A 25,035-nucleotide genomic window follows, 5' to 3' on the forward strand; every position below is an offset into this window, starting at 1 on the left:
GAATGCAGCACTATCCTGGTAAGAGTAGATACAAGAAACAGGGACGTTTTCACTCTAAACCTGAGACCTCTCCCTCTGAACTTCACTGCCAGTTTCACCCTACCCAATCTGTCCAGAGCCTGCCTGCTAAACTTTGAAAATCTCCTGTCTACCCTCTGTCCAGCTCCACCAGTCTGTTCACCCCTAACAAATTCTCACTTTCTCCTCTGTAGAGCCAGCTCCCCAACCTGACTGTGAACACAAAAATGTCATGTTTTTGTGAGCCTAGGGGAGGTGGGAGAAGGTCAGGGTGCATTGGTGGCCAAATGGCTACATTCTATAATGCAGAATGGTGCACCTTTGTTCCACTGCCTTTCAGGAAGTGGGAGTCTAGGAGGTGAAAGACTCAGCTTCTCTTGTGGAAGGTCACTTTTGGTTGGACCCTTTACCCTGGACCACGATGTCTCCTAGTCAAACAACGTTCTAGATTTTTAAAATTCTCGTCCTTTTGTTTTTGGTTCCAATTCTCTTAATAGCCTTGTTCCTCTCTATATCTCTAATCTCCTCCAGTCCCACACCTCTTCCAAATCTCTGTGTTCCTCTTGTTACAATCTCTTGAGCATCCCATTGCTCCACCATTAGTGGCTGCACTTGTCTGAGGCCTAAGCTCTGAAATGTCCCGACACCTCTCCATCTCTACACCTCATTTTCTCCCTTTCTTAGTCTGCTCTTATAGCCTATCTCATGGACCAAGCCTTTGGTCACCTTGGCTAATATTTCTTTCTGTGGTTCAGTGTCATCCTTTTGTTTTATATTTGACCTGTGGGTCTCTGAGACATTACATTATCCCATTTATGTAGTGACTTTACAAAAATACAAAACAAAAAATTGTGGATGCTGGAAATCTGAAACAAAAACAAAGTACTTGACAAACTCAGCAGGTCTGGAAAGCTCTTTGGAGAGAAAAACAATAGTTAATGTTTTGAGTCCAGTGACTTTATAAATGCAACCTGTTCTGACTCAGAATCTAATGTAAATGCAGTTCATTTGAACTGGGTAGACTTTACATATCCAGTACCCCCTATATTCCTTACCATCTTATCTTTGAATTGGGTGGTGGGGAGCTCGATTTCTCCTGGGTGAGGTGGTGGGGAGGTGAGGAAGGGCACCTCGTTGGTAATGGAAAATGACAGTAGAAAAAGATCAATCTCAGTTCACTGCCCCTTGGCATGTATGTTTGTCAGTCTGTTTACATAGACAATACAGTAACTAGCACTGTCTGAAAGATGTATTCACCAGTTATGAAATCCTGGACAAACTACAATTCTTGGGAAATGGCTCAAATTGTGAAAATGGATTGCTGTTTGATTATACTTGTGATTGCAAAAGTCCTGGAAAGGTTACAAGCTGCTGTTGTGTGGATTTTGGCTCAGCTTCTGTTTGACAGCAAGTATCAGTTAATGTCCATCTTCCTCCCTCTCTCTCTCTCTCTTTCTCCCTCTATCCCTTTGTGGGAGCTGTCCTTTATATGGAATCATAAAGCAGTTACAACATCAAAGGTGGTCAATCAGCCTGTAATATATTAAGAGTAGCCTTGCCACTTCCACTCCCCTTCATGTTCGTTGTAGCCACTTTAAAGTCTTCAAGATCTTAAGTGGAAAAGACAGGGTAAAGATTAATTCTTTCCACTGGCTGGAGATTCTAGAATGAGGGACACAGTCAGAGAATGTTAGAAAGCACTTCTACACACAGTTGAAACTCTCTTCCACAAATGTCAATGGATGCCGAATCAGTTGTTAGTTTTTAATCCAAGATGGATCAATTTTTATCAAGCAAAGGCATTAAGGGATAGTATGAAGTGAGGCTACAGATGAGCAATGATCTCATGAGGGGCTGAATGGCCTACTCCTGTCCCTGTGTTCCATTGCAATTTGTTTCTTTTCAAGAGCTTCTCTAATTCCCTTTTTTAAATACAAGATGTGGTTTGCCTCGGACAATCTCTTTGACGTTGAAATCCAAATCAAGACACTCAACTGTGATTTCCCTTCATTGCTTTTTGCTCCTTTTTTTTTTTAAAGTCTTTGTTTCATTTTTCTTGTGGGAGTGCAGCATCCATGTTGGTTATTTATCTCCTCAAACCTTTTCCACCATTTCATTCCGCTATCACAATAACCTTTTTTTAAATAAAGAGCTTTTACCCACAATGAGGCTACAAATTACATTCTATTATCACAACAACAACCTTAGTTTAAGTTAAACTCACACGGCATCAGATTATAGTCCAACAGGTTTATTTGGAAGCACTAGCTTTCAAGGCGCTACCTCTTCATCAACCAACTGAAGAGTCAGCGCTTCGAAAGCTATTGCTTCCAAATAAAGAATCACACGACACCAGGTTATAGTCCAACTTTGTCCACCCCAGTCAGCACTGACACCTCCAAATCATAACCTTAGTTTATCTAGAGAGCCTTTTCCCCTAAAGAGGCTACAAATTACATTGTAAAACTGGCATTGAACTATTTAAGAGATCAAATGGCCAGAAGCTAGGTTGAAAAAAATAGGCTTTTGATTATCATGCAATTTGATGTCAGGCTGGGTTTGGGATTAAGACACACAATGGTTGAGGAGAAAGAAAAGTCAATGTCTGTCTTCAACTTCAAAGTATCACAATTTGTTATACTTCCATGCTGAATACTGTTGTTTCTAATTATCCTACAGTGTGTAAGCATGCCATTCAGCCCATTGCATCCACACCAACCCACCAAAGAGCATCCCAGTCAATCCCTGCAACCCAATGTAGACAAGCAGGAGGCTGGAAGAACACAGCAAGCCAGGCAGCATCAGGAGGTGAAGGAGTCAATGTTTCAGGTGTAACCCTTATTCAGCCCTGTAACCCTGTCAGGTCAATCCCTGACCTGTACATCTTTGGACTGTGGGAGGAAACCAGAGCATCCGAAGGAAACCCACGCAGACACAGGGAGAATGTGCAAACTCCAGCCTGAGGCTGGAATCAAGCTTGGGTCCTTGGTACTGTGAGGCAGCAGTGCTAACCACAGCCACCATGCCACCCTGAAGTAACTGTTATTTCAGGACTAATCTATCACTTCTTGTGTCAATGTCCAAACAACTTGTCCGACTCTCATTCCAGAGTTTTACTTCTGCTCACACTGCACTATTTATGCCCACTGATGTGTCACTTTGTGACATGAACACAAAGTTGCTCACCGATCCTAAACCCCTTACAAAGGCTTATAAATAAAACCTGAAAATGCCGGAGAAACTCAGCAGGACCTGGCAGCATCTGTGAGGGAAGAAACAGTTAATGTCTTCAGTCCAGGCATGACTGTTCCAACATGGACTGGACTTCATGTTAACTCTGTGTCTGTGTCTCTCCCTCTCTCCCTCTCTCCCTCTCTCCCTCTCTCCCTCTCTCTCTCACTCTCTCACTCTCTCACTCTCTCACTCATTCTCATGGCGTGTGGGCAGGAAAGGGGAGTTGAGGCTGTGATGAGATCAGCCAAATACATTACTGCAAATGAACAATAATAGAGGGAATGGACTTCTTAAAAATCAACGAGGCTGTCTTTGTGTTGAACTTCTGGAGATGGGAGAGATGTTAAACGAATATTTCATGTTAGTTTTTACTGGAGAGAAAGAAAGAAATAAAGGCTAGAGAACTTGGGAATAAATATTGATATTTTGAAAACTATTCACATTACAGAAGAGAAGTGCTAGAGGTCATAAGACATAAAGGTAGACAAATCTCCAGGACCTGATCATGTGTATCCCAGGACAGTATCCTTCTCTCATCAACTTGTGAGAAGTTAGGGACCCTGCAATTTTCTCCCTAGCAGAAACATTTTTCTCCTGTATAAAGATTGAGGGCAGAGCAGTAGACTTTGTTCACTTGGACTTTAGTGAAGGCATTGACAAGGCTCCACATGGGCAGACATATTCATAAAGTTATATCGTATGGGATTTGTGGTGAGTTTGACAATTGGATACCAAATTGGCTTTATGGCAGGAGGTAGAGCGGTGGAGGGGGGCTGTTTTTCAGACTGGAGGCCTGTGACCAATGGGTGTTCCACTTCTGTTTGTCATTTTTATATAAATGATTTGGATGAGAATATAGGGGGTGTGGTTAGTAAATTTGTAGATGACCCCAGAATTGGTGGAGTAGTGGACTCTGAAGAAAGTTATCTTAAGATTACAAAGAAATCTTGATCACTTGGATCAATGGGCAGAGGAGTGACCGATGGAGTTTAACTTGGGTAAATGTGAGGTATTGCATTTTGCTAAAATAAACCAGGAAAGGACTTGCACAATTAATAGTAGGGCCTTGCGTAGTGATGTGGAACAGAGACCTGAGGGTTCGGGTACATGATTCTTTGAAATTTGCGTCACATGTAGACAGAGTGGTTAAGAAGGCATTTAGTGTGCTTTGCCTTCATTGCTCAGACCTTTTGAGTATAGGAGTTGTGATGTCAAGTTGAGGTTGTACAGGACGTTGATGAGGGCATTCTGGAATATTATGTACAATTCTGGTCACAGTGTTATAGGAAGGATGTTATTAAGCTGGAGAGAGTTCAGAAATATTTACCAGGATGTCACTGGGAATGGAGGGTTTGAGATTATAAAAATAGGCTGGCAAGATTAGGATGTTTTTCACTGCAGTGAAGGTGATAGATAAGCTGAATAACAAGAGTCTTTTCTCTAGGGTGGGGTAATTCAAAATGAGGGGTCTTTTTTTAAAGTGAGGGGAGAAAGATTTAAAAGGGACCAGGCCTTCAATGTTTTTACACAGAAGGTGATTCATTTGTGGAATGAACTACCACAGAATGGTGGATGTAGGTACAGTTACAACATTTAAAAAGCCATTTGGATAAACACGTGACTAGGAAAGGTTTGGATGGATATGGGCCAAGCACAGGCAAGTGGGACTAGTTTAGTTTGGGAACAAGGTCAGCATGGACTGGTGGGACCGAAGGGTCTGTTTCCATTCTGTATGACTATGGTGAGTGCCATGATTTTTTTTTTCCCCTCTCCTCTTGACTTCATTGTGAATAGCCTTTCCACTGATATCCAGGAGTGTTGACCCATTAACACTCTGCAAAATGTGGAGCTCAGTATGTAATTGGTGGGGGTGGAGGTGATGAGAAGGTGGTGTTACCTGAACTGACCCACATTCAGGGCCAATGTTGCTGACATGGTCAAAGTGGTGGGTGATATCCTTTGACCAGTCTACAAGGATAGGGACATTCATCGAGACTGGTAAGTGCTTTGGGGGCTGTGGCGGGCAATGGCATTGTCTAGACACTCTTCTGTCACTGGATACATATTTGTACAGTCAACTGGTCAATCAATTGAATGAATTTGCAAAATTTGAGCAAATATATGCTTGGTGCTTTGCCATGAAGGTGTCTGGATTTGTCCTAGGAAGACCTCACCGGTCTGGTATATTGTAGAGGATGTAGTAGCTCAGTGATGGTCTTGTTGGCTTATTAACCCAGAGAGCCAGATAATGTTCTCGGTTTGAATCCTGCCACACACTATATGGTGGAATTTGACATCAATTTAAAAGAATTTGGAATTAATGGAACTATTAAAAGGAATCTTATCTGGTTCACTAATGTCATTTAGCAAGGAAAATCTGCCTACAGTGACTCCAAGTCTACCGCAATGTGGTTGAATCTTAATTATCTGAGCAGTAAATGCTAACTTGCCCAGTAACACACAGTGCCATGAATGAATTTTTAAAATTCACAGGCTCACAGAATTGTTACGGTTGGGAAGGAGGCCATTCAGCCCATCATGTCTGCACCAGCTCCCTGGGCATTATGTCTCCGTGCCATTTTCTCATCTTTCTCCCAACTGTGATCCTATTGAATGGTGGAGCAGGTTTGAATGGTCTACACCTGCTCCTATATTCCATGTTTCTGCATTTACCACATAATCCTGCATGTTGCTTTGTAATGAATAATTGTCTCTCTGGTGGCTCAGTGGTTAGCATTGCCAGTGCTAGGGGCCTGGGTTTGTTTCCTCCCTTGGGCGACTGTCTGTGTGTCCATTAGAAAAGGAAATTTACTCTCCTTTCCTGGTGTGACCTACATGTGACTCCAGACCCACAGCGATGACTTTTAACCGCTGTGCTGGAGTGTTTAAGGGTAGTTAAGTGTTAGCCTTGCCATGTGACAAGATAAAGATGTGGCTCTGTGCCAAGTTTATTTTGGTAATTTTTCTCTGAAACGGTTTGGGATAAGTAATGGTCTTCAAGGCAGTTATTGGGTGAGGCAGTATTGGTTGGCACAGTGATTCACACTACTGCTTCAGTGCCAGGGACCCAGGTTCAGTTCCAGCCCTGGGTGACCGTGCAAACTCCACACAGACAGACATTCTCCCCATGTCTTGTGGGGGCTTCTTCTGGGTGTTCGTTTCCTCCTACAGTCCAAAGATGTGCAGGTGAGGTAGATTGGCCATGCTAAATTGCTCAGTGTCCAGGGATATGCAGGTTAGATGGATTATACTAATGTATTTGGATTTGCCAGGGTAAATGCAAGTTCATGGGGATAGTCTGGGTGAGATCCTCTTTTGGAGAGTTGGTGTGGACTTAATGGGCTGAATGGCCTGCTTCCGTGCTGTAGGGATTCTGTGATAACGCTGTGTTAATCGAACCAGTCTCTGCCACACTTCCAGCCTGGATGAGATTTTAGACATTGGCCCTGCCTGCTTTTCTCAAAAAATTAAATAAAACCTCCCACAGCATTCGTCAAAGAGCAGGCTCTCATAATTCCTAAACCAAGAATCATCCCTTAACCAACAGAAACAAGGTTATCTATTAATTCCCAAGATCCTTTTGTGTGCTTGTCACCTTGACTACTCTGTACTCATTTATTTTGACTTTTTTTTTTCCCTCAGATGACAGACCCCAGAAACTTTGAACTGATGCTTTTTCTCTGTACAATGAGGCACAGTTGGGTGTTTTTTTCTTGTTGCTTACTGAGCTTTGTATACTGTTTTATTTTCTCCCACAGTTGGTGAAAACTCACAACCTGGATCCCAGCAGGAACTACATCTTCGGTTATCACCCCCACGGCATCTTCTGCTTTGGGGCCTTTTGCAACTTTGGAACAGAAGCCACTGGATTTTCCTCGAAATTTCCAGGAATTCGACCCTCCCTGGCCACGCTGGCCGGTAATTTCCGGATGCCAATCCTGCGGGACTATTTAATGAGCGGAGGTGAGCCCAACAAATGGGAAAACACTTCTTGCCTGAGTATGACTGTAGGATTATTGATGTGGTGTCAGCTACAAATCAGTGAGCAGGCTGCTGTTCCTGAGTGAGTTGGTCATGGGTACTAGCTCCAGTCCAAACCCTTGGCTGTAGGTTCCAGGCTGCCACTTCCATTGCAGGATTGAGGGAATGTCTTACTGTCAGAAGTGCTATCTCTCAGATTGGAGGTCAAAGCAAGGGCCTAGATGTGGATATGTGTAAAAGGTAGGACATTCTCACTAGCCCTGGCATGGGCACAATGGACTGAATGGCTTGCTGTGTGTTGTAACAATTCAGTGATGTAAAAAGATCGCATGGCACTGTATTTATTGTAGTTTCTTACATGGAGCTGCAGATTCAAATGTGGCAAAAGCATTATCAATTTATCAGAAATATGCTGGGGCTGGGAAGTGTGGGGTCATTTCAATTGAAGACACATTTCTCATCAATCCAACAAAGATAATTGTGAAAGCTGGCTTAGTGGGGATCCAAACTCAACACCATTTGTACATCCCTAAGATTGGATCATAACAAACAGCAAGCTGGGGTTCAGACTGTACCCAACTAGTCTGTTTGCAAAGTTTGCAGCACAGTGCCCAACATTTAAGTATGATTCTCATTGGACAGCATTTTCTGGACAGTCCTGAGTGTGTGAAGAATTAATGCTGGCAACCTGTTTAGGTTTGTTATTTCAGAGGGTGTTGTAGTGTATTTGATGCTTCATGTTTTAATAGACAGGGTTTTGTTCTCACCAAACAGACAGAATGTGAGACCCACTGCATCAGAATCATAGAATCCCTGCAGTGTGGAAGCAGGCCATTCGACCCATTGAGTCTACACTGACCTTCCGCAAAGCATCCCACCCAGAACCACCACCACCATCTCCCATCCCTGTAAACTTGCATAACCCATGGCCAGTCCACCTAACCTCCCATTTTTGGACTGTGGGAGGAAACTAGGCACCTGGAGGAAACCTTCGTAGACACGGAGAGAATGTGCAAACTCTACACATACCCCTAAGGCTGGAATTGAGCCAGGGTCCCTGGCACCATGAGGCAGCAGTGCTAACCACTAAGCCACCGTGCCTGAATGAATTCAACATCCAATTTTTGGTTTGTTTCTTGGAATGATGTGCTGACCAATAGGCCTATATGCCTTGCTTAAAACTCAGTCAAAGCTCAGCAGTTAACTGTCGGTCATCATTACCTTGTCCATTCTCCAGTGCAGTGGTACTACCAATCAGAATTGACTTTTCCAGCAATCTCCTGTCATTCAGTATAGATGATATTTACCCTTTTTTGCTATTTCTCGTGAATTGACTTGTTCAGTGCAAGACAGAAAAGATGCGACAAAATGTAGCTATTTCTCAGCATAACCTACCACCGACCGATTCTGTGATGATCGTGATTCACACTGAGCGATGGCTCATTGTTGTTCATAGTGATGAGTGCGCATTGGTGCTTGTGTTTGGAAAAGGAGCTGTAAGATTTTTTTTATTTCTAAAATACTTTTTTAGTTAAAAATAAAAAGGTTTTTTCTTTTGAATATTACGACAAATACAAAACCAAACAATTCAAACCAATGTCAAAAAACAAGCCCACTAATTACACAGTTAAATAACTATGCTAAAGATGGAAAATCTTAACAATACCAATAACCACCATAACACAACTGAGAGAAACAAAGCAATAGCCCTCTATCATCGAGTGGATACAGTTGTACATATTCATATGTTCGTAGTTCCTCTTCTCTGGATATCAGATTAATTAAAGAGAATTGTCATGGCTGTACAAAGGCTCTTATTAGTATGGTGGACAAATCTGTACCTAGGTAGTCCAAAAAGAACCATCACATCTTAGAAATTCTCAGTTTTATGGTGCACCATATTCATAAGAGAGTCCAAGGGGATGTGCTCTATGCCTAGCTTACGCCAGCCTGTCAGCCCCAGGGGACTTTCTGACACCCACCCTAACAGAATGCTCTTTCTAACACAAAGTGAGGATACTGAAAAGCTCTATTTTGCGTGCATCTAATGAAGGTGAATTAACAAAGTCAAGAAGAAGAGGGGAAGTCTTTTTTTAAGAGTCATACAGCACGGAAACCGACCTATTTATCCAACCAGTCCAAACTAAACTAGTCCCACCTGCCTAATCCTGGCCCCCCCATATCCTTCCAAACCTTTCCTATTCATGTACTCATTCACATGTCTTCTAAATGTACCCACATTCACCACTTCCTTAGGAAACTCATGCAAACCGCCCTCTGTTTTTAAAAAAAAAATGTCCCATATGTCTTAAAATCTTTCTCCTCTCACCCTAAAAATGTGCCCCTAGTCTTGAAATCCCCCATCCTAAGGAAAAGACGAATGCCATTAACTCTATCTATACCCCTCATTGTTTTACAAACTTTTCTGGTCACCTTTCAACCTCAAATACTCCAGTGACACTAGTCCTGGCCCATTCAGCCTTTCTTTATAACTCAAACTTTCCATACCCAGCAACATCCATTGGATGTTGGTCATTGGATAAACATCGGGATGAAAATGGAATAGTGTAGGTTAGATCGGCTCCAGATTGGTTCCACAGGTTGAGGTAACATCGAGAGCTGAAGGGCCTGTACTGCGCTGTAATGTTCTATGCTCTATCCTGGTAAACATCTTTGGTCAATGTATTCACGTTTTTGCTGCTTGTTCTGCTCTCCTCCGTTACCATGTCAGCAGCTTGGTAGCTGACGTGACCATGTGCGCGCACACTTTTGAAAATCTAATCTAATCAGGAGATGTCTCTCCTGGGACCAGAGGTACTTTCCCCTGAAGGCATTTGTAATTGAAGCTCCACGTGTCTTGGAGAGCAATGTCCAAATGTAATGACTCTTATCAGTTTCATGAACTTGAGAATCATGGCCACTCCCTGCCCCGATATGGAATCCAATCGAATGGCTGCAGGTCCTGTCCAAAATCTCCAACTATTTTGATAATGTATTGATTTTTGTGATCACTTTTCTTCCCTCGCTAATGAGACTATGCTGCACTATTTTGAATGTGGCAATTTGTAATAAGCTAATGAAGTCCTTGACTTATACCCTTCTTTTTGCCAACTGCTTTGCAACCTTCCAAAAGGTCTATTGCCACCTGGAAAGGTGTTAGTTGGATTATTTTTAGTGAGATTTATACAGCACATAAACAGATCCCTCAGTCCAACTCAGCGCCAACCAGATATCCTAACCTAATCTAGTCCCACTTGCCAGCATTTGGCCCATATCCCTCCAAACCCTTCCTATTCATACACCCATTCAGATGCCTTTTAAATGTTGTAATTGTACCAGCCTCAACCACTTCCTCTGGCACCTCATTCCACACATTCACCACTGTGTGGAAAAAGTTGCCCCTTAGGTCCCTTTCAAATCTTTCCCCTCTCACCTTTAACCTATGCCCTTTAGTTTTGGACTTCCCTACCCAAGGGAAAAAGACCTTGACTATTTACTCTATCCATGCCCCTCATGACTTCATAAATCTTTTCTGAACATTTTCAAGTTTTAACAATGCAGACCCAAGACATGTTCAAATCCTGCTATAAGCAGATGTTAGAATTTGAATTCCATAAAAATCTGAAACGAAGAGTCTTAATGATGACAGTGAAATCATTGCTGATTGTTTGCGGAAAACCCAATTGGTTCACTAATGTACCTTTGGGAAAGAAATCTGCCATTCTTACCCAGTCTAAGCTCTGTGACTCCATACCTACAACAATGTGACTTCATACCTACAACAATGTGCTTGACTCTTTAACTGCTTTCCTGGCAATTGGATAAGGGCAATAAATGCTGGTCTCATGACGCCCACATCCCGTTAACAAAATTTAAAGAAAAGACAAGAACGGCAGATGCATGGGAACACTACCACCTGCAAGTTCCCTTTACAGCCTCTTGCCATTCTGACTTGGAAATTTATTGCCATGCTATCAGTCGCTGGGTCAAAATCCTGGAATTCCCTCCCTAAGGGCACTGTGGGTCAACCCACAGCACATAGACTGCAGCAATTCAAAAAGGCAGTTCACCCTCACCTTTCAAGAAAGAGTTGGATAGAGCTCTTAAGGATAGTGGAATCGAGGGTTATGGAGATAAGGCAGGAACAGGATACTGATTGAGGATGATCAGCCATGATCATAGTGAATGGTGGTACTGGCTCGAAGGGCAGAATGCCCTACTCCTGCACCTATTGTCTATTCTCAAGGGGCAACTCTGAATGGGCAATAAATGCTGGCCCTTGGGTCCCTTTTTTCAATCTTCTCCCCTCTCACCTTTAACCTTTGACCTCTAGTTTTAGACTTCACTACCCTGGAGGAAAGGACTTTAGCTACTTACCCTCTCCACGTCCTTGATGATTTTGTAAACCTCTACAGGGTCACCCCTCAATCTCTGCTGCTCCAGGGAAAACAGTCCCAGGCTATTCAGCCTCTCCCTGTAGCTCAAACCCTCCAACCCTGGGCAACATCCTTTTGTAAATGTTGTCCACACAAAGTCCTTGGAAGAAGAGAGGGATGGATCTTGGTAAGCAGAGTAATTTTATGACTATAGTAACTTCACAGCTGACTTGCAGGATCTTCTCTGGTAAGACTTCATGCTCAAAGGTATTCCATTTTCAAAACTACACTATGTCCAATTAGATCATTTTTATCAGAGTATCCATTTATCACGTGTGTTTATAATAGATTCTAACATTTTCTCTCCTACTGACAGACAGCCGATGGCTCTCTAGTTCCCTGTTTATTCCCTTTGCTCCTTTCTGAAGAAGCAGGTAACAATTTGCAAGCTTCCAATCTGCAGGAATCATTCCAGAATCTGGAGTTTTGGAAAATGACCATTAATACATTGACCATGTATGTAGCCCTACTGCCAACAATTAATGAGCAGTAAATGTTGGCCCAGTCAGTAACCCCCACATCCTGCGAATTAATTTTTTTAAAAAGTGACATTGACCACCACCTCAAACAGAAAATATTTATTGAAGGCAGCAAATAACTTGCAAATAGAATATTCTTTTAAAATTCTGGGGCGGCTCCTATTTTACATGCCCCCTTGTTCTGGGCTTGCTCCTGCTGACATGTGCTTGTACATTCTGTGCCGTCCTCCTTACTCCAGCTCCTTGGTAACTGCTCTGTGATCATCCAACAACCTCTAGATTGACTAAGACTCTTCCTTCCCCACCATCAGCAATAGGGGAGTGTATTTCTCTAATATGCTCCATTTCCCCCCCATCCCCCTTTGATTACCTGAAAGTCTACACTCCAGGTATCTATCACCAGGTCACCTTTTATTTACACATGAATATCCCTTGACTTTCGTACTGCCTCATTCAGAGTAAGCTCTGAGTAGCAGTATCTCTGACACACCTGTTTTGTTTCAGTCAGCCAGGGCTCCCTGATTGGGGCTGTTAATCTGGTCCAATCAGGGAGCTCCTTCTGAGGTCCAGCTATCTGACCCTGTTATAATCACTACAGCTGGGTCGTGCCTTGTTCTTCAGTCCTTGAGTGAATGTAGCCTTCTCTCTGGAAGCTCTGTATACAATTTAACCCTGTCACTGTTCCAGGGAATCTGCAGCACACCCCTTCCCAGACTAGTACATCCTTTGGTGCAGTGCCCAGAACTGAACACAGTTACTCCAACCCTGACTTCATTCCTGAAAGTAGCGTTTCTGAACATTTCCCCACTGGGACCCCGTGTCCAGGCTAGAAGATGGTCAGGAGCCCTCTGCAAGAGCTTTAAGTGTTGTGTGTATTTCATTCTTACATTAAGCCATAGGAGCAGAAGTAGACCATTCAGCCCATCGAGTCTGTTCCACCATTCGATGAGATCATGGCTCTTCTGATAATCTTCAACTCCACTTTCCTGCCTTTTTCCCCCATAATTTTTGATTCCCTTAATGATTAACAATTTGTCCATTTTCAGCCTTGAATGCACTTAATGACCCAGCCTTTGCAGCCCTCTGCAGTAAAGAATTCCACAGATTCACTCCCCTAAGACAGAAGAAATTCATGCTCTACTTTGCCCTAAATAGGGTCCTCCTTATTCTGAGGTGATGCCCTCTGGTCCCAGACTCTTCCACGGGGGAAAGAACCTTTCCACATCTCCCCTGACAAGTTCTCTAAGAGTCTTGTATGTTTCAATCAGGTCAACCCTTATTCTTTTAAAAGCTAGTGCTTCCAAATAAACCTATTGGACTATAACCTGCTGTTGTATAATTTTTAACTTTGGCCATCCCAGTCCAACACTGGCACCTCCAAGTCTTTTAAAATGCAGTGAGTACAGGCCCAACCCACTCAACCTTTCCTCCTACAGCTGGGATCAGCCTGGTGAATCTTCAAACGCAGTCCATCTTTCTTTCCCAAATCCTTTCACAGTATTCCATCTGTGGACTAACTAGTGCCTTGATGTGTATTTTAAGAGTTGGAGATAGTGCATATTTGAACTGCAGATCACCTTCTTACAGCTGCTTATCTCTGACCCTGCCCCAGGTATTTTCCCAGTGACTAGGGATGCTATCGACTTCAGGCTGTCAAAAAATGGCAGTGGAAATGCCATCATCATAGTAATCGGAGGAGCAGCCGAATCCCTGGACTGCAACCCAGGAAGGAACATGGTGACTCTCAAGAACCGCAAAGGGTTTGTGAAGATAGCACTGCAGAATGGGTAAGGAATTCTCTCCTTTTGGGTTGGACCCCATGCCTGACGACAGGCATGAGGTCACTATTGTACAGGTCCAGCAATCCTCTTAACCACCAGCCCCCTGAGCTTTCGCTCTCTCTGATTTGTGTTCCGTTCTATCTGGAGACAGCCACATTCCTGTTTCTCTGGAGTCACATGTAAGCCAGACAGGGTAAGGATGGTACATTAGCTGGAAGTGGGAGTTGGAGGATACAAAGAGATCTAGGCGAGTTAGCAATGGGCAAGACACTGGCAGGTGGCAGATAATCCAAAATGTTGATTTATCCTCTTTGGCAAGAAGGATAGGAAATTCACTTTGATTCACAAACAGCTAGGTCATTGGTGAGGCCTCTTCAGGAGTGCTGTGTCCAGTTCTGGTCACCCTGCTACAGGAAGGATATTAAGTTGGAGAGGGTTCAGAAGAGATTTACCAGGATGTTGCTAGTACTGGAGGGTTGGAGTTATATGGAGAAGCTGGTTAGGCTGGGACCTTTTTTGACTGGAGTTGTGGGAGGTTGAGAGGTGACCTCATAGAGGTTTATATAATCATTTGGGCATAAGTAAGATGAATGTCTGGTGTCTTTACCCTAAGGTTGGGGATTTCAAGTCTAGGGGGCATATTTTTAAGATGAGAGGAGAAAAATTTTAAAAAGACAGGAGGGGCAATTTTTTTTACGCAGTGGTTGGTTTGTGTGTAGAATGAACTTCAAAAAAAAGTTGTGGCTGCAGGTACAGTTACAACGTTTAAAAGATATTTAAACAAGTACACGAATAAGAGAGGTTTGGGGAGATATGAGCCAAGCACAGCTAGGTGGGACTAGTTTAGTTGGGAACATCGGAGTGGGCCAGTTGGAGTGAAGGATGTGTTTCCATGTTGTATGACTGTACAAACATTTAGTTCTGCACCTCCAGTAAGGTCAGTGCAGCCTAAGAGAATCATTTCGGAAGGGTTTAATTTGTAAAGCCTCCAAATCCGGTTGAGAATTTTGCAGGTTATTAAAACTGAGAAGGTTTAAGCTCTCAGATTTGTGAAAGGCTCATGTCAGCAGACTTGGAAGGAATGTTTCCATCGCCTCTAGCAAAGAAACTGGAAGGAGTCCGTTGACTAGAAACTTGGAGTTGAGATAGAATTAATCTAAATTTGTTTAATATATCACTACAGCTCCATGACACTGTAACCCTTTTGCTATAAATTCTGTGTCTTATGGTCTGGTTCCCCAACCAACTGGTGAAAGAGCAGTACTCTGAAAGCTAGTGCTTCCAAATAAACGTGTTGCACTATAACCTGGTGCTGTGTGATTTTTAACTTTGTCCACCCCAGTCCAACACCGGCACTTCCACATTATGTAAATAATGGGTGACGGGATACCAGCCTCTGTGCAGTTATTTCAGAGTTAAATCAGGGATCTGACTTACATAGTACTGCCATCTAATGGGGAAGACCAAAATCAGAGCAAACCGATACAATAAAAGCAAAATATTGCAGATGCCAGAAATCTGAAATAAAAACAGAAAGTTCACTAGAAACGCAACAAGCCTGGCAGCATTTGTGGTGGGAAAAACAATGTTTCAAGTCTGATATGACTCTTCTCCAGAACTTTGAGTCATACGGCCCTCTCCACAGATGCTGACAGACCTGCCGAGTTTCTCCAATGCTTCTGCAAGTAGATATAATCTTCCTTTATTGAGATTAGATGAATGTGAGAGAAATGTCTTTAAGATGCTCTCTTCAGCCCTATTCATTGATCAGACTCTCTGACTACCTCCCTCTAATGAGGGAAGGCTGTAGCCAAGTAGTAATATCTGGCTCATAATCTGACATTCCTAACATTTTGGGAACATGGGTTCAGATCCCACCATGGCAGGTGGTGAAATTTGAATGTAATAATTTAAAGATTCTGGAATTAAAACTAACCTAATAGCAACCATTGCTGATTGTTATAAAAATGTTCACTAATGCCGTTTAGAAAGGAGGTCTGCCCTCCTTACTCAGTTCAGCCTATATGTGACTCCAGACCCATAGCAACGATTCTTAACTGTTGTCTGAAATGGTCGACCAAACCACTCTGTTTAAGGGCAATCGTTAAATGTTGGCCATACTACATGAAAGTATAAAGATGTGGCTGTGTGCCGAGCTTATTTTGATCATTTTTCTCTTCTCTGGAATGGTTTAGAATAAGTAATTATCTTTAAAGGGGGTTATTGAGAGGGGCATTATTGGGCTGTACAGTGGTTAGCACTGCTGCCTCACAGCGCTAGGACCCAGGTTCAATTCCAGTCTTGCGCTACTGTTCGTGTGGAGTTTGCACACTCTCCACATGTCTGCGTGGGTTTCCTTCAGGTGCTCCGGTTTTCTCCCACAGTCCAAGGCTGTCCAGGTTAGGTGGATTGGCCGTGGGAAATACAGGGCTACAGGAATAGGGTAGGGGTTGTGGATCTGGGTGGGTTGCTCTTTAGAGGGTCAGTGTGGACATAATTGGCTGCAAGGCCTATATCCACATTGTGGGGATTCTATGATTGTAAATGATAATTTTCTAAAATATTCTTTCCCACCCCCTCCCTTGACAGAGCCGATTTGGTCCCTGTTTACACTTTTGGTGAGAATGAAGTTTACCGTCAGGTTATCTTCAAGGAAGGCAGTTTGATGAGAGCGATACAGAAAAGATTCCAGAAGCTGATTGGATTTGCCCCCTTGGTTTTCCAAGGCCGTGGGTTTTTCTCGAGCAACTCCTGGGGTCTCGTGCCTTACGCCAAGCCCATCAACACTGTGGGTAGGTTTCTTTCCCTCCAGATAGTGCTTTAATAAATGCAGAATAACAGGGATGAAAATCACTGAACTATTAATAAAGATTCACGCTATCGTTGTACTGAGGAGGTGGTGGTAATGTCACTGGATTAGTAATCCATAAACCACAGGCCAATACAACATAGAATATTACAGCAGTACAGGCCCTTCGGCCCTCAGATGTTGCGAAGACCTGTGTGGAACCAATCTGAAGCCCATCGATCCTACACTTTTCCATTTTCATCCATAAGTCCATCCAATGACCAGTTAAATGCTCTTAAAGTAGGTGAGTCTACTACTGTTGCAGGCTGGCCATTCCATGCCCCTGAGTAAAGAAACTATGTCCCCTCATGCTAGCCATCGCCATCTGAAGAAAGTAGTTCTCGCTGTCTACCCTATCTAACCCTCGGATTATCTTATTTCTCAATTAAGTCATCTCTCATCATCTTCTGTCTAATGTAAACAGCCTCAAGTCCTCAGCCTTTCCTCATTAGAACTTTCCTCCATACCAGGCAGCATCCTAGTAAATCTTGTCTGAACCCTTTCCAAAGCTTCCACATCCTTCCCATAATGCGGTGACCAGAACCATACGCAATACTCCAAGTGTGGCCATACCAGAATTTTGTACAGCTTCAACATGATCTCATGGTTCCAAAACTCAATCCCTCTACCAATAAAAGCTAACACACCAAATGTCGTCTTAACAACCCTATCAACCTGGGTGAAGTTTTGGGAATCTATGTACATGGACACTGAGACCTTTTCTGCTCATCTACACTACCAAGAATCTTACCATTAGCCCAGTACTCTTTATTCCTATTATTCCTTCCAAAGTGAATCACTTCACACTTTTCCACATTAAACTCCATTTGCCCCCTCAGCCCAGCTCTGCAGCTTATCTATGTTCCTCTGTAACCTGCAACATCTTTTGGCACTGTCCACAACTCCACCGACCTTAGTATCATCCACAAATTTACTAACCCATCCTTCTACGGCCTCATCCAGGTCATTGATAAAAATGACAAACAGCAATGGCCCTCAAACAGATCCTTGCAGTACACTGCTAGTAACTGAATTCCAGGATGAATATTTCCCATCAACCACCACCTGCTGTCGTCTTTCAACCAGCCAATTTCTGATCCAAACTGCTAAATCACCCGCAATTCCATGCCTCCATATTTTCTGCAATAGCCTACTGTGAGGAACCTTAAAAAATGCCTTACTGAAATCCATGTACACCACATCAACCGCATTACCCTCCTCCCCCTGTTTGGTCAGATTTTTCAAAGAGCTCAATAAGGTTTGTGAGGCATGATTTAAGCTTCACAAAACCATGCTGACTCTCCCTAATCAACCTATTCCTTTCTAGATGATTATAAATCCTATCTTTTTACCCAGAGCAAAAGTAAGGCTCACTGGTCTATAATTATCAGGCTTGTCCCTACTCCCCTTCTTGAACAAGGGGACACCATTTGCTATCCTCAAGTCTTCTGGCACTATTCCTGTAGACAATAATGACATTAAGAGCAAAGCCAAAGATCGCCTGCCTAGCTTCCCAGAGAATCCTAGGATAAATCCCACCTTGCCCAGGGATCTTATCTATTTTCACACTTGCCAGAATTGCTAACACCTCCTCCTTGTGAACCTCAATCCCATCTAGTCTAATAGCATGTACCTTCTTATTCTCTTCGATAACATTGTCCTTTTCCAGTGTGAATACCGACACAAAAATATTTGTTTAGCGCTTCTCCTATCTCCTTGGACTCCACACACAACTTCCCACTACTGTCCTTTATGGCCCTAATCTTACTCTAGTCATCTTTTAATCCTGATACACCTATAGAAAGCTTTAGGGTTTTCCTTGATCCTATCTGCCAACGACTTCTCGTGTCCCCTCCTGGCTCCTCTTAGTTCTCTCTTTAGGTCCTTTCTGGCTAACTTGTAACTCTCAAATGCCCTAATAGAGCCTTCACGTCTCATCTGAACATAAGCCTTTACAGTTCCCTCACTTGACCACTTCCTCCCTGCCTGACAGGTACATACTTATCAAGGACACTCCATAGCTGTTCCTTGAACAAGCTCCACATTTCAACTGTGCCCATCCTATGCACCCTAAATCTTGTCTAATGGCATCATAATTGCCTTTGCCCCAGTTATAGCTCTTGCCCTGTGGTATATACCTATCCCTATCCATTGCTACAGTAAATGTAACCGAATTGTGATCATTATCACCAAAGTGCTCACCTACCTCCAACTCGAACACCTGGCTAGGTACATTACCCAGTACCAAATCTAATGTGGCCTCGCCCCTTGTTGGCCTGTTTACATACTGTCAGAAACCCTTCTGCACACATTGGACAAAAGCTGACCTATCTAAAGTACTTGAACTATAGTATTTCCAGTCAATATTTGGAAAGTTAAAGGCCCCCATAACAACTACACTGTTACTTTCACTCCTATCCAGAATCCCCTTTACAATCCTTTCTTCTACATCTCTGGTACTATTGGGAGGCCTATAGAAAACTCCCAACAGGGTGACCTCCTTTCCTGTTTCTAACCTGAGCCCATACTACATCAGTAAATGAATCCTCAAACATCCCTTTTGCCACTGTCATGCTGTCCTTGACTAACGATGCCACACCGCGCCCTGCTTTACCATCTTCTTTGTTCTTACTGTAACATCTAAATCCTGGAACCTGCAACAACCAATCCTGTCCCTGCTCTATCCATGTCTCCAAAATGGCCACAACATTGAAATCCCAGGTACCAACCCATGCTGCAGGTTCACCCACCTTATTCCGAATGCTACTGACGTTTAATAGACACACGTCAAACAGCCTTCCTGTCTGCCAGTGCACTCTTGTGACCTTGAAACCTCATTTCTGATCCCTCTACTCTCAACCTCCTATACACTGGAGCTACAATTCAGGTTCCCATTCCCTCTGCTGAATTAGTTTAAATTAGTTTAAATCTTCTCGAAGAGCACTAGCAAACCATCTCCCAACCCCAGGATATTGGTACCCCTCTGGTTCAGATGTAGACCATCCTGTTTGTAGAGGTCCCACCTACCCCAGAATGAGCCCAATTATCCAGGTATCTGAATCCCTACCCCCTGCACCATCACCTTTTAGGTGGTCCTTTTTGGTTTGTAATCTCTTCTGTTTTTCTGGAAAGACTGCAGAATCACCTCACTTCTCTACATTAAGCTGCAATTGCCATCTGACCATCCACTCCACCAACCTATCCACATTTTTCTTGAAATTGTGCACTGCCCACTCCAGATTTCAAAGTTGCCAACTTTTGTGTCTTTTGCAAATTGTGAAAGATTGTGTACAGCAAGTTCCACAACTTGGTGGGGGGGAGGTGTTTGGTGACAATTGGAAGCCAGCAGATGCATGGAAGCTCCTGAACTGTGACTATTCCCAAAGTAACGCTTCAACCATACCAAGCCCTGGCTACAGCACATTACACCAGAGGCACCCCCGAGGCTCAGGACAGAGATTGGTTTTGGAGGGTAGGTCATACTGTGGTCATAATGAGCAATGCTAAGGGATTAACTGCCAGCAGCAGTTAAACAGTTAGGTTGTATTCCTCAGAATTTGGAAGATTGAACTAGGATTTGGTTGAAGTTTTCAAGAGATAATTGGGAGCAAAAAGGGAAACAAATTAGGAGAAACTGTTTCTGTGAGTTGGACTTTAAGGCCATGTTTAAAACCTAAAAATTAAAGGTGGTTCTTTCAAAGGTGAAATTTATGAAACACTTATAATGCTGAAGGGGTAGAGGTTTGTAACTTTCAGTTGTGTTAGATTAAAGTGATGGAAGGTGTGATCGATGGTGCTATCCAGCTATAATCTGCTGAGAGACGCCACCAGGGCCACTCAGCTCCTGACCTCATTACAGCCTTGGTTCATACATGGACAAAAGAGCTCAATTCTAGAGGTGAGATAAGATGAGATGGTGGAACACAGTGGTGCAATGCTACTATCACTGGTGCAGAAACCCAGGCTAATCTCTGCTGACACAGGTTCAAATCCCATTGCAGCCACTAGTGGAATTTGAATTCTGTGAGTGACTGCCCTTGACATCCAGTGAGCATCGGACAGTGCTCAGGAATTCTAGTAAAACTAGAGTCAATTTGGATTTGGGGGTAAACCATCTGCTGGTTGGAGTCATACCTGACACAAAGATGGTGGCTGCTGGAGTTCCGCCATTGCTGGTTTGGGCTGACAGATGGCAAGTAACACTCATGTTGGGCAATGACCATCTCCAATAGGAGAGAATCTAATCATTGTGACTTGACATTCAGTGGTGTTACCATCACTGAATACCACTCACCCCCCCCCATTATCAATATTGACCAGAAAATTAGGTCGGCACATCTTATACATACAGTGGCTACAAGAATAGATCAGAGACTAGGAATCCTGCAGTGCGTAGCTCTCAGTCCTCACTTTCTCCCTGTCCACCAACTGCAAGGCACAAGTCAGAAATGTGATGAAATGCTCCCCACTTGCCCAACGATTACAGCCCTAACAACACTCATGAAGCTGGACACCATCCAGGACAAAGCAGCACGCTTGATTGGCATCACATCCGCAAACATCCACTCCTCCATCACTGACATGCAGTACTAGCAGTATGTACCATCAACAAGGTGTACTGCAGAAAAGTAGGAACGTGGAGTTAGTTCACATTTAAACCATGATCTTGTTGAATGAAAGAATTAATTAAAATAGATAATCTGCCTATTATCACATTGTCATTGTGGAATCATGTTACATACAAACAACAGCGAATTTATTTATTACATTAATCAGATGACAGTGAAGGAGACCATGTTTTGTTACTTGGACTTCAGCAGTTAAATTGAGAAGATTCTAGAAATGAGCTGCTAGAGGAAGTGGTGGAAGTGGGTGCAATTACAACATTTAAAAGGCAGCTGGATGGGTATATAGATAGGAAGAGTTTAGAGGGATTTGGGCCAAATGCTGGCAAATAGGATTAGATTAATTAGGGATATCTATTTAGCATGGACGAGTTGGTCTGAAGGGTCTGTTTCTGTGCTGTACAACTCTATAACTGGGGAATATTCTGAGAATTAGGTCGAGACCATTCAAGAGTGATGTTAGGAAGCACTTGTACACACGCAAGGTTTGGTAGAGATTTGGAACTCTCTTCCAACTGGCAGGTGATGCTAGATCAGTTGTTAATTATAAATCTTACCTTTTTTTATTAAGCAATGGTATTAAGGGATATGGGCCAAAGGCCGGTGTATGGAGTTAGGCCACAGATTAGTCATGATCTCGTTGAGTAGTAGAACAGGCTCAAGGGGCTGAATGGTCTATTTATGTTCCTGATGAAGGGCTGATGCCTGAAATGTCAACTCTCCTGCTCCTTGGATGCTGCTTGACTTGCTGTGTTTTTCCAGCACCACACTCTTGACTCACTTTCTCCTATTTATGTTCCTGTCTTACATTAGTTACCGTTTTACAATTTATTTAGTCTTCAGAACGGTTTCATTTGTCTGCCGAGTGGGTTTGTGGACAGTCCTGCAATCACGTGAGGCACTGTATTAATGCAAGTGCTGGCTCTCTCTTTGGCAAGGCTGATCAAACATCCTTTTCTTTTTCTTGCAGTTGGGGAACCAATTACAGTTCCACGGATTGAGAACCCTAGTCCTGAGGAGGTGGACAGCTATCACAACATGTACATCTGCTCCCTCATCAAACTGTTCAATAAGTACAAGACCAAGTTTGGCTGCAGCGAAATGGATCGGCTGGAAGTGATTTAAGGCACTTTTGTTGCAAACACCTGGTGGCCATTTGTTGGGATCCGTCTGGAAGATGAGGAGCCCTTTCAGCAGTTTCACCACTAAAGTTCAAAACTTACTAAAATTCTGCCACACCTGGACTACTGAATATCGAAAGGAAATCTTTTTTAAAAACAACAGCTACAAAAAAAGAAAATTATTTTCATCAAGGAACATTCTTGCCAAATTTAACATCTTAACTTGCTGGTGATTTTAAAATTATATATAATCTAACGACACCTGTTTAATCTCTTTTTATATAACAGGATTAGTAACAAATCGATATTTGGTTTTTGAACAATAAGTGGGAGAAATGTTTAAAATGCACAACCAATGCAAAAATGCCAATGTATTTGATTATCTGATAGCTTTTTGTACCTTGGCTATTTTGTTGAATTTATATAGCAGCCCTTTTGTAATTGGAAGGGAGGGAAAACAGACTTTTTCGTGTATGGGAGAAGTGTGTTGCTTGATCAGGTTCAGTGTTAGAATGACAATTAGCGCTATGACGTGGTAATTGTGCAATAAGATAACTTCTACAGCTCTGCCAAAACGCGTGGACTCCTGACTGGGATCTTTTGCGAATCTGGCTTCAAACACAAGTCAAGGTCAGACCAGGATGGCGATGGTTAATCTGCAAGCCTGCAGGAGAACGAAAAGAAAACAGATTATTCTGATCCCAAACACAGAACTGGGGACTCTTGGATGTCTGAAACAAATTGCCGGAGAAACCCTGTGGTTGTGGCAGCATCTGTGGAAAGAGAAAGTTAACGTTTTGAGTTCACTGATGACTCTTCAGAACTGCAGGTAGCTAGGGGAAAGATGGTATGCATGCTGAAGATAGTGGATAAAAGGAGTGAGTGGATAGGGAGCCCAGAGAGAGACAGAAGGTGAGGATAACAGTTGGTAGATAAAGGGATTAGTGATCATAAGTCGGGGAACAAGAGAAGCTAAATAGGTCATTATGGGTGGGTGAATGTAATTGGGTGAAAATGGGTTCATTGAGCTGAAGGCACCCCATTTTATGACAGAATCTGGGGTAATAGACATTAAAAAATGTCTTCATGTTCTAAAATTATTAAACTTGATATAGAATCCAGAAGGCTGCAGATTCCCCAAGTGGAAGATGAGATGTTGTTTCTCTGTCCTGCAGAGTCAGCCTCACCTGGAGCACTGCAGCAGGCCTGAGACAGAAATGCTGGCCGGAGAGCACAGCTCTGTTTTCGCTTCACAGATGCTGCCTGACCTGCTGTGTTTCTCCAGCAATCGCTGATTGTCTTGTGCTGCCCTTAGTTTCTTGCCTTCAAGTTGCTGTTGTCAGTAGCTGCCTTCTGTTTGTGCAGCCAGCAGGAGGTGCTGCAGTTGCCATGACTGTCTCAATGGGAAATGACTGAGCTGTGATTCTCTCACCAACTGCACCCGGACATGGGGCGCCCCTGGATTGACCTGTGTTTGGAATAACACAGAATGAGTAGCTATGTTCATGGTGAAAACAAGAGGGGAGAGAGAACATTTAGGTCAGAGGGGGAACAAAAATAGAGCTGAACTCTTTTTCTTTCTCGCTTTCTCTTTCTCGCTTTCTCTTTCTTGCACTCTTTTTCTCTCTTTCTTTCTTTTTTCTTTTTTTTTCTCTCTCCCTCTTTTCTCTCTCCCTCAGAAGCAATTTGATAGAAGGAGCCAATTGATTCAAATTTGCACTATGTTTCTCACAAGAGTTTAACAAAGCACCAATGGAGACATTCCAACAAGCTTTTAAAATACTTTTTACGACAATTTGATTACAGCTTGCTATTTGAAGCAAAGCCATATTGTAACATCTTTTTTAACTTTAATTTTAAATGAACTGTATAAAATTGGTTTCTGAGTGACTGTGGTGATTTGGAAACAGGTGAAAGACCCTGCTTTGTGGTGCCCGGTGTTCAAACAGTTTCAATATTTTTCTGCTCTTGCCTTTCACCACTTTTCCCCCATCTTGTCTTAACCTCTTTTCCCCACCCCACTCCCTCCACAGTTAACACCACAAGTTGACAAAACAGACTTTTGTACCATATTGTGGAGTCAAAATAAAAGTGTTTTTTTTAAAAAAAAGCAAGCCTAGTTAATGTTAGCTGGTGCTTGAGTTCAAGTTTTGAAGAGAATTCATGTTAATGACCAAGAAAACAGCATTGACAAGTTCCTTAGTTAACGAAGCAGTCAATGTTGGATGAAAGCAATTGGGAGTGTTCTCCTGGGAGAGAAGAAGGCTAAGGGAAGATTTGATGGAGGTTTTCAAATCGTGAGTGGGCTGGATAGAGTGGATAGGGAGAAGCTGTTCCTGCTTGTAAAAGGCTGAAGAACAAAAGACATGATTTGGAGATGCTGGGATTCGACGTTTCGGGCCTGTGCCCGAAACGTCGAATCTCCTGGGAGAGAAGGCGGCTAAGGGAAGATTTGATGGAGGTTTTCAAATCATGAGTGGGCTAGATAGAGTGGATAGGGAGAAGCTGTTCC

General features: G+C 43.0%; 1 protein-coding gene across 1 annotated transcript in view; it reads left to right on the forward strand.

Annotated features, from left to right (window-relative positions):
- Positions 1-24,633, forward strand: part of dgat2 (diacylglycerol O-acyltransferase 2) — a 67,417-nt gene extending 42,784 nt beyond the window's left edge. Inside the window, exons 5-8 of the mRNA XM_043692484.1 lie at positions 7,011-7,215; positions 13,761-13,935; positions 16,519-16,721; positions 22,373-24,633. Of these exons, the coding sequence (XP_043548419.1) occupies positions 7,011-7,215; positions 13,761-13,935; positions 16,519-16,721; positions 22,373-22,527 (738 nt within the window). The 3' untranslated portion in view covers positions 22,528-24,633. The remainder of the gene's footprint in view (positions 1-7,010; positions 7,216-13,760; positions 13,936-16,518; positions 16,722-22,372) is intronic.
- Positions 24,634-25,035: the final 402 nt, after the last annotated feature.

The sequence above is a fragment of the Chiloscyllium plagiosum genome, chromosome 6 (assembly GCF_004010195.1).
Source record: "Chiloscyllium plagiosum isolate BGI_BamShark_2017 chromosome 6, ASM401019v2, whole genome shotgun sequence".
Lineage (NCBI taxonomy): Eukaryota > Metazoa > Chordata > Chondrichthyes > Orectolobiformes > Hemiscylliidae > Chiloscyllium > Chiloscyllium plagiosum.